At 32.8% G+C, this 11,878-nt stretch overlaps 1 protein-coding gene across 1 annotated transcript; it reads right to left on the minus strand.

The window, feature by feature from the left end:
* Positions 1 to 3,414: 3,414 nt before the first annotated feature.
* Positions 3,415 to 11,878, minus strand: rps15 (ribosomal protein S15). Its single transcript, XM_062960563.1, has 4 exons — positions 11,728 to 11,878; positions 8,426 to 8,511; positions 6,296 to 6,530; positions 3,415 to 3,581 (listed from the first exon to the last, which is right to left on the minus strand). Exons 1-4 carry the CDS (start codon positions 11,857 to 11,859, stop codon positions 3,468 to 3,470), a joined length of 567 nt encoding a protein of 188 aa, XP_062816633.1. The 5' UTR covers positions 11,860 to 11,878; the 3' UTR covers positions 3,415 to 3,467.

The raw sequence follows: 11,878 nt of genomic DNA on the forward strand, positions 1-11,878 counted from the left end.
TAATATAATTTATTGTAAAAACATATAATATTGATATTATAATATAATACCATATAATAATAGTACACTATTATAATTGTAGATTTATATTACATGTAATATTACTAATAATATTGCAATATAGTGGTATAGTACGATATAGTAATATATAATGCTAATATGGTGCTATACTAATAATATAATGTATGTACATATAATATTGATATAATGTAATATGTTATCAGTTGTCGCAGTTGCATAGTCGTTTCCGACTCTTCATGACCTCATGGACCAGTTATTATGACATAATACACGATTATAATCGTAGATTGATATTACATGTAATATTACTAATATTGCAACATAGTGGTATAGTACGATATAGTAATATATAATGCTTATATTGTGCTATACTAATAATATAATTTATTGTAAAAACATATAATATTGATATATTATTATTATATTAATATATAATACCATATAATAGTATACTATTATAATTGTAGATTTATATTACATGTAATATTACTAATAATATTGCAATATAGTGTTATAGTACAACATAGTAATATATAATGCTTATACAGTAGTCTCTCACTTATCCAACGTTCTGGATTATCCAACGCAGTCTGCCTTTTAGCAGTCAATGGTTTGGTAGTCAATGTTTTTAATACATAGTGAAGTTTTGGTGCTAAATTTGTAAATACATTAATTACTACATAGCATTACTGCGTATTGAACTACTTTTTCTGTCAAATTTGTTGTCTAACATGATGTTTTGGTGCTTCATTTGTAAAATCATAATGTAATTTGATGTTTAATATGCTTTTTTCTTAATCCCTCCTTATTATCCAAGATTTTCGCTTATCTAAGGTTGTGCCGGCCTGTTTATCTTGGATAAGTGAGACTCTACTGTACCATAATTTATTGTAAATAAATGTATTAATAATATAATGTAATATGATATAATAATAATACACTATTATAATTGCAGATTTATATTACATGTAATATTAGTAATAGTATTGCAAAATAATGGTATAGTACAATATAGGAATATATAATGCTTATATTATGCTATCCTAATAATATAATATAGTGCAATATAGTAATATATAATGCTTATATTGTGCTATACTAATAACATAATATATTTTATGTACATATAATTTGTAAGCCTCCCCGAGTCCCCTTCGGGGTGAGAAGAGCGGGATATAAATGTCGCTAATAAATAAATCAATAAATAGAATGGTATTGGTGTTTTTTTGCTGCAGCATGACACTCTTGGCTTGTGTTGAGAATCTGACACTGTATTATTCCAGGTGATATCTGACCAAAGCAGAATATAGTGAGACTATAAGGAATGCCCAACATGTTATTAGAAGTTGGAAAAGGCCCCCAAAGGGCATCTAGTCCAACCCCGTCATGCAGGAGAAGCATCATCGAAGCCAGTTTAAAACCTCTGGCGAAATCAAAAGTTTCCCCCCCTCGATATCACTGTAGGCAAACTATTGGACTGAATGATGTTCGATGTCATTCCAGCACAAAACGTTGCCAGGACTGTGAGCGGGAATTTCAAAAAGGCTCGTCTTTCTTGAAAAATAAAACGTTGTTATATATGTGTGTGTGTGTGTATATATATATATATATATGTACGTATACACACATGCATATATACAATATATTATATTATATCCCCTGGGCAACATCCTTGCAGACGGCCAATTCTCTCACTCCAGAAGCAACTCCGGTTGCTCCTGACATGAAAAAAAATTGTAATATAATATATTGTATATGCATATATCATTATTATTTTGCAATACAATATACTAATACTACAGTATAATAATATTAATTATATATTATATATATTATTATTAATATTACAATATATAGATATAGTACAATATGGTAATTTATTGCCAGTATCGTGCTATGCTAATACTGTAATATAATATTGTACGTAAATTTAATTTGTAAGCCGCTACCCACCTAATGGATTTCCATGACCAAGTAAGGATTTAAATTTTTGTCTTCAGAGTCTCAGTCCAACCACTATATACTACATTGGCTCGATAAACTGTTTGTTACACCTCTAAAATGCGACTTCTCCTTCCATCCATCTCGTGTGTTCTTCGAATTTTGTAATTGCCAAAAGACTAGGAAAATATTTTTTGCAAAATAAAATAACATGCTTTGTTATAAAATAATCAGTAACATGCTTTGCTAATTATATATATATATATATATGTGTGTGTGTGTGTGTGTGTATATATGTGTATGTACACACACATGCATATATACAATTTACAATATTATATTGTATAGACATATGATATTAATATTATTTTGTAATACAATATACTAATACTACAGTATAATAATATTAATTATATATTATATATTACATGTAATATTATTAATATTACAATATATTGATATAGTACAATAAGGTAACTCATTGACAGTATTGTGCTATGTTAATAATATAATATTGTACGTAAATTTAATTTGTAAGCCACTCTGAAGGGCGGGATAGAAATGTATTAAATAAATAACATCCTCTGAGAGTGTGACTTATCCAAACCCACCCAATGGATTTCCATGACCAAGTAAAGATTCAAAACTTTGTCTTCAGAGTCTCAGTCCAACCACTATATACTACATTGGCTCGATAAACTGTTTGTCACACCTCTAAAATACAACTTCACCTTCTATTTCTTGTGTTCTTCTAATTTTGTAATTGCTAAGACTAGGAAAATATTTTTTTGCAAAATAAAAATCATTTTCCCCTTTGAAATAAGCATTAAAACAGAACCATTTTCCAAGGAAGTGTTTGGGGGAGAAGAAATAATGAAATAAGTATAATAAATAATAAATAAGTATAATGAAAGAAAAGAGACCCTAAAGGCCATCTAGTCCGATCCTCTGCCACGGAGAAACAAAAGCTGTCCCATATTTTATTCCTTTGGAATTGATATGTATATAATAACCATGCAATACTGTATTTCTTCACTTCTAAGACAGTTTAATGCATTGTTCATTATATTATTTGTTTATTGTTGAAATGTTTTAAGTTTTTGTCGTTGTCGGGCTGTTGTGAGCCTCCGAGTCCCTTCAGGGAGATGGGACAGGATATAAAAATAAAGTTTATTATTATTATTTATATAACCATCTCTAAAAATGGGCTGCATCTTAGAAGAGCGGGCACTGTATATATATAAAAATAGAGCTTTGTTTGTCCTCGATGGTGTCTTAGAATCAAAGGAATATAGTAGCTGAAGGTACCATTTTTCTATTTATTTGTGCAGTGTGACATTAGGACTGGAAATCATAGTAATCATGGGTCCGAACCCTTCGTCTTCACCAAATGCATCGCTCCGAGGGGAACGGTACTTTTGCGACACTCAAAAAAGAGCATGAAGAACCAAGGACTGGGGGACGCCCTTTTATTGAGACACATCCACGTTCTTCCCAAAGTCCCGTTACTTGAGAGGGATGAAGCGAGACGAGTGGGTGGCCCCAATCCCTGGCCGGCCGTGCTTCACCGGCTTGTAGGTGATGGAGAACTCCCCCAAGTAGTGACCAATCATCTCCGGCTGCAAGAGAAAGAGAGGGATTTCAGGACGAGTTCCTTACGGAAATGATACGGGATCAGAGACATTTCACCCTCCTTTTTTGGGATTCCAAGTACACTAGAGTCTCACTAACTGCTGCCAGTTAGAAGGCTAAGCTCCACCCACTTGGTCTCCTAGCAACCCACTCAGCCCAGGGAACAGGCAGAGTTAGGCCTCACTTAGGCCTCTTCCACACTGCCTATAAAATACACATTATCTGATTTTAACTGGATTGTATGGCAGTGTAGACTCAAGGCCCTTCCACACAGCTATATAACCCATTTATAATATAACCTTTACCCTTTACCTTAACTACCACCAATTCCTCAATACTTTATTTCCCATACCACCATACTTCAATGCGTGGCCGGGCACAGCTAGTAATAATATATAATACTCATATTGTACTATACTAATATTATATTATAACATATTGTATATACATATAATATTGATAATAATATTATGATGTAATACAATGTAATAATAATAATAATACACTATTATAATTGTATATTTGTATTTCAAGTAATATTACAATAATATTGCAATATAGTCATATAGTCTATATATATATATAAGAGTGATGGCATCATGGCGACCCACAAAACAACAGGCCCTCCAACCTCGAAATTTGACAACACAACCCATCATCCACGCCTCTAGGTTGATACAACAAAAAGAAAAGAAAAATAAAGTCCTAATTAGAGAGGGGAATAATTGCTTTTATCCAATTGCTGCCAGTTAGAAGGCTAAGCTCCTCCAACTTGGTCTCCTAGCAACCCAATAAAAAATAATAAAAAACACTAAAAAAATTAATACAATAAAATACTATAATAACAGAAAATTACTAAAAATAATACAAGAAAATAATAAAATATAATAAAAATATAACTTACAATAAAATTAATAAAAAATGCAAATAACGTCAAATAAAAATTACACAACAATTTTTAACCAATACCACCACCACTCTGTCACAGCAACGCTTGGCTGGGCACAGCTAGTACTATATAATAATATACAATGCTTATATTGTGCTATACTAATAATCTATATATATAAAAGGGTAATGAAATTTCGGCCCAGGACAAAACAACAAAACTACACATCCCAGAAACACTAAACTTGGTAGCACAACCCCTCATCCATGCCTCTACGTTCACACAACAAATCGAAAAGAAAAATAAAGTCCTAATTAGAGGGAGAGGAAGAATTGTTTTTATCCAATTGCTGCCAGTTAGAAGGCTAAGCTCCGCCCACTTGGTCTCCTAGCAACCCACTCAGCCCAGAGGACAGGCAGTTAGGCCTCACTTAGGCCTCTTCCTCACTGCCTATAAAATACAGATTATCTGATTTTAATTGGATTATCTGTCAGTGTAGACTCAAGGCCCTTCCACACAGCTATATAACCCATTTATAATGGATTTAATGTCAGGGGAAAACCTTTACCCTTTACCTTAACTACCTCAATATTCCTCAATATTTTATTTCCCATACCACCATACTTTGCCACAGCAAGGCGTGGCTGGGCACAGCTAGTAATATATAATACTCATATTATACTATACTAATATTATAATATATTGTATATACATATAATATTGATAATAATATTATGATGTAATACAATGTAATAATAATAATACACTATTGTAATTGTATATTTGTATTACAAGTAATATTACTAATAATATTGCAATATAGTCATATACTACTATGTTTATTTTATTTATTTCGTGTCAAAAGCATTGCATAATAAATAAGTTTAAAAGTGATAAAATATATAGTACTATATAATAATATACAATGCTTATATTGTGCTATACTAATAATATAATATATTCTATGTACAGTAGAGTCTCGCTTATCCAAGCTAAACGGGCCAGCAGAAACTTGGATAAGCAAATATCTTGGATAATAAGGAGGGGTTAAAGAAAAGCCTATTAAACATCAAATTAGGTTATGATTTTACAAATTAAGCACCAAACATCATGTTAGACAACAAAATTGGCAGAAAAAGTAGTTCAATACACAGTAATGTTATGTTGTAATTACGGTATTTACTAATTTAGCACCAAAATATCACGATATATTGAAAACATTGACTATAAAAATGCACTGGATAATCCAGAACCTTGGATAAGTGAGATTCTACTGTAGTCACAAACACTATTTTTAATCCGAAGAGTTGTGCTAAGCCTGCCTTCCCAAACATTCAGGACTACAACGTCCATAATCCAAACTAGAAACAATTGAATAATGCAAGGGTTCTGTAGTCCTACCCCGTGCAATGAGGGGATTCATTTTGACCCCAAAAGATGCATTTATATATTTATATATATAATATATTGTATATACATATAATATTGATAATATTGTTATAATGGAGTACAATATTATACTACTAATAATGCAATATAATAATATTAATTATATATTATATATTAAATGTAATATTACTAATAATATTACCATATAATGATATAGTACAATATAGTAATTTAATGCTTATATTGTGCTATGCTAATAATATATTGTATGTTCATTTGATTTGTAAGCCGCTCTGAGTCCTCTTTGGGGTGAGAAGAGCGGGATATAAATGTAGTAAATAAATAAATGATAAATAAATAAATCCATGGGGAGGCTGCTGGATCCATGTTGCTTCCAGTTGCCTGAGCGAGTGAGTGGCTCACCTTGATCTCCACCTGGTTGAAGGTCTTGCCATTGTAGACGCCCACCATGCTGCCCACCATCTCAGGGAGGATGATCATGTCTCGCAGGTGGGTCTTGACCACCTCGGGCTTCTCCATCGGTGGGGCCTCCTTCTTGGCCTTGCGCAGGCGCTTCAGTAGAGAGTGCTGCTTGCGGCGCAGGCCCCGGTTCAACCGTCGGCGCTGGCGGGCACTGTACAGCTGCATCAGCTGCTCACTAAGGGCGGAATTAAAATATATTGTCAATTATAGTGGGAGAAAAGTCTATATAAGGACCACCAAATGCAGCATTGCCCAAACACAAATCAAGGAACATGAAAGGCACTGCAGATTAATTCAACCAGAGAAGTCAACCATAGCAAAGCATTTGATGAAGCAACCTGGACACAGCATATTATTGGAGAACACAAAAATGCTGGACCACACTTACAACCACCATGTCAGACTACACAGAGAAGCTATTGAAATCCATAATAATAATAATAATAATAATAATAATAATAATAATAATAATAAAGCAAAGTGAAGAACCTGCTTTGATTGAAGTCAAAAATCAGAAACTCCTCAAAGCACAGCAGACAAAAAACCAGTACAAGAAAACCGCACTACAAACTAGAGCAGAATCAGTACAAGAAAACCGCACTACAAACTAGAGCTGACAGCGGGCACAACAAAACATTGCATGGAAAGTTCCTTGACAAAATTGAAGGAAAAGCTGATAAGGAGAAGACCTGGCTCTGGCTCACGAATGGGACCCTGAAGAAGGAGACAGAAGGCCTGATCCTTGCAGCCCAGGAGCAAGACATCAGGACAAAGGCCATTAAGGCCAAGATCGAAAAATCAGCTGATGACCCAAAATGCAGACTGTGCAAGCAAACCGACGAAACCATGGATCATATCCTCAGCTGCTGTAAGAAAATCGCACAGACTGACTACAAACAGAGGCACAACTATGTGGCCCAAATGATTCATTGGAACGTATGCCTCAAGTACCACTTCCCAGCAGCAGAGAACTGGTGGAATCACAAACCTGAAAAAGTATTGGAAAATGAGCACGCAAAGATACTGTGGGACTTCCAAATCCAGACTGACAAAATTCTGGAACACAACACACCAGACATCACAGTTATGGAAAAGAAAAAGGTTTAGATCATTGATGTCGCCATCCCAGGTGACAGTCGCATTGACGAAAAACAACAGGAAAAACTCAGGACCTCAAGACTGAACTTCAAAGACTCTGGCAGAAACCAGTGCAGGTGGTCCTGGTGGTGATGGGCACATTGGGTGCCGTGCCAAAAGATCTCAGCCGGCATTTGGAAACAATAGACATTGACAAAATCACGATCTGCCAACTGCAAAAGGCCACCCTGCTGGGATCTGCACGCATCATCCGAAAATACATCACACAGTCCTAGTCACTTGGGAAGTGTTCGACGTGATTTTGTGATATGAAATCCAGCATATCTATCTTGTTTGCTGTGTCATACAATAAAATAATAATATCCGAAAATACATCACACAGTCCTAGACACTTGGGAAGTGTTCGACTTGTGATATGAAATCCAGCATATCTATCTTGTTTGCTGTGTCATACAATAAAATAATAATATCCGAAAATACATCACACAGTCCTAGACACTTGGGAAGTGTTCGACTTGTGATATGAAATCCAGCATATCTATCTTGTTTGCTGTGTCATACAATAAAATAATAATAATAATAATATCCGAAAATACATCACACAGTCCTAGACACTTGGGAAGTATTCAACTTGTGATTTTGTGATACGAAATCCAGCATGTCTATCTTGTTTGCTGTGTCATAATAAAATAATAATTTTATTCTTGTACCCCGCCCCCAGCTCCCCAAGGGGACTCGGGGCGGCTTACAAATACAAAACAAACATACAATAATATCATGCGAATGAAATTTTAGAAAGAAAAATGACACAAAATAAAACCAAAATCATTAATAAAACACAAGTTAAAACACAACAATAAAGTCATAAAAATGAACTGGGCAAAAGTGTGCTAACTGATGCTGGGTACAAACCCTCACCTAAATGGATGTGTTTTAAGACACATAAACCAACAAAAGGAAGGTGTTTCTTACTAGGACATGTCGAGGAGCTGATCCAGATCAACGCCCCGGTATGTGAACTTCCGGAAGGTCCGCTTCTTCTTCTGCTCCACTTCCGCCTGCCCAGGAAGGAGATTGCAGTATTATTAGTGATATTTCATGTAATATAAATCTACAATTATAATAGTGTATTATTATATCATATTACATTACATCAATATTATATGTACATAAAATATACTATATTATGAGTATTATACATTAAGATATATATAAATTCCCGTTTTTGACAAAAATTCAAGGCCTGTTTAGCCCTCTGCTGAAGCTCAGAGGCAACCTTGCCAATACAGGGCATGAAAGACACATAGAAGGCACTCAGTTCATGCTCAGAAGCACTGCAGTTTCACACACACACTTTATGAGGTATAGGCCTTGTTAGGAACAATATATTTACATACAATATATTATATAGAATAGTAGAGTTGGAAGAGACCTCATGGGCCATCCAGTCCAACTATATTATTAACATAGTACAATATAGGCATTACATATTGCTATATTGTACTATAACAGTATATTGTAATATTATTAGTAATATTACATGTAATATAAATATACAATTATAATGCTGTATATTATCATTATATTGTATTACATCATATTATTATAAATATTATATGTATATACAATATACTATATTTTAGTATAATATACAATTATAATAGTGTATATTATTATATTGTATTACATCATAATATTATAAATATTATATGTATATACAATGTACTATATTATTAATATATTATGAATATTATATATTAAGATATATATAAATTCCCGTTTTTGACAAAAATTCATGGCCTGTTTAGTACTCTGCTGAAGCTCAGAGGCAACCTTGCCAATACAGAGCATGAAAGACACATAGAAGGCACTCGGTTCATGCTCAGAAGCACTGCAGTTTCACCCCCCCTCAATACACACACTTTATGGGCTGTTATATTGTTATATTATATTATTAACATTGTACAATATAAGCATTATATATTGCTATATTGTTCTATAACAGTAATATTAGTATTACATGAATATATATATACAATTATAATAGTGTATATTATATTATTATATTGTATTACATCATAATATTATTATAAATATTATATGCATATACAATATACATGTATTATTAGTATATTACATAAATTATATATATTACATATATTATCAGTATAATATATTATTAGTATATTATGAGTATTATATATTAAGATATATATAAATTCCCGTTTTTTGACAAAAATTCAAGGCCTGTTTAGCACTCTGCTGAAGCTCAGAGGCAACCTTGCCAATACAGAGCATGAAAGACACATAGAAGGCACTCGGTTCATGCTCAGAAGCACTGCAGTTTCACCCCCCCCCCATGGGGTATAGGCCTTGTTAGGAACAATATATTTACATACAATACATTATATTATTAACATAGTACAATATAAGCATTACATATTGCTATATTGTACTATAACAGTATATTGTATTATTATTAGTAATATTACATGTAATATTATAATATATATATATACTGTATATTATCATATTGTATTAAATCATATTATTATAAATATATGTATACACAGTAGAATCTCACTTATCCAACACTCGCTTATCCAACGTTCTGGATTATCCAATGCATTTTTGTAGTCAATGTTTTCAATATATCGTGATATTTTGGTGCTAAATTCATAAATACAGTAATTACTACATAGCATTACTGCGTATTGAACTACTTTTTCTGCCAAATTTGTTGTCTAACATGATGTTTTGGTGCTTCATTTGTAAAATCATAACTTAATTTGATATTTAATAGGCTTTTCTTTAATGCCTCCTTATTATCCAACATATTTGCTTATCCAACATTCTGTCGGCCCGTTTATGTTGAATAAGTGAGATTCTACTGTATATGGTATTACATTATAATACCAATATTATATGTATTTACAATATAGTGTATTATTAGTACAGCGCAATATAAGTATTATATATTACTATATTGTACTATATCACTATGTTGCAATATTATTAGTATGACATGTAATATAAATCTACAATTATAATAGTGTATTATTATATGGTATTACATTCTAATATCAATATTATATGTATTTACAATATATTATTAGCACAATATAAGTATTATATATTACTATATTGTACTATACCACTATATTGCAGTATTATTAGTAATATTACATGTAATATAAATCTACAGTTATAATAGTGTATTATTATTATTACATGGTATTACATTATAACATCAATATTATATGTACAATAAATTAGATTATTAGTATAGCACAATAGAAGTATTATATATTACTATATTGTACTATATCACTATGTTGCAATATTATTAGTAATATTACATGTAATATAAATCTAGTTATAACAGTGTATTATCATTATATTTTATTACATACTAATATCAATATTATATTTACAATATATTATTAGTATTGCACAGTATAAGTATTATATATTACTATATTGTACTATACCACTGTATTGCAATATGTGATATTACATGTAATATAAATCTAGTTATAAAAGTGTATTATTATATGGTATTACATTATATTATTAATATATGTATTTACAATAAATTATATTAGTATAGCACAATTTAAGCATTATATATTACTATATTGTACTATACCACTGTATTGCAATATTATTAGTGATATTAATAATATTTATAATATAATATTAATAATGTAATATAAATCTACAATTATAATAGTGTATTATTATATCGTATTACATTATAATATCAACATTATATGTATATACAATATATTATATTATTAATATGAGTATTATATATTAAGATATATATAAATTCCCGTTTTTGACAAAAATTCAAGGCCTGTTTAGCACTCTGCTCAAGCTCAGAGGCAACCATGCCAATACAGAGCATGAAAGACATAGACATAGAAGGCACTCTTTTCATGCTCAGATGCACTGCAGTTTCACACACACACCCCAAAACACACATACTTTATGGAATATATCAGGCAATATATCAGGCAATCTACGTAGACGCCTATACGGGCCACCAAGGACCCCTAAAGTGTTTTGGGCCTATCTCTCTCTCCGGGCCCCATTTTTGCCCGCTCCGTTTCCTCGCTTTCGTTCCGCTTCATCCCTCCCAACCGGTTCGGTCCAACCCTCTCCCGTCCCCGCTTCGCAAGCATCGAGGCCTGGGCTCCCTCCCGCGCCCATTCCCGGTCGGATGGCACCGGATTCGAACCGCCCGCTCGCCCTCGCCTCAGAATACGCACCATCTTGGCTTCAGTCTTCTCAGGGAAAAGGACGAATTCTCGCGCGGGCTGTCCCTTAGGTCTCGCGAGAGGCGGGGCTTCCGGGATTCCGCCCAAACCACGCCCGTCACTCCGCTGTCTGGGAATGCGCATGCGCGGCTTTCTTAAAGGG

The sequence above is a fragment of the Anolis carolinensis genome, unplaced genomic scaffold (assembly GCF_035594765.1).
Source record: "Anolis carolinensis isolate JA03-04 unplaced genomic scaffold, rAnoCar3.1.pri scaffold_7, whole genome shotgun sequence".
Classification (NCBI taxonomy): domain Eukaryota; kingdom Metazoa; phylum Chordata; class Lepidosauria; order Squamata; family Dactyloidae; genus Anolis; species Anolis carolinensis.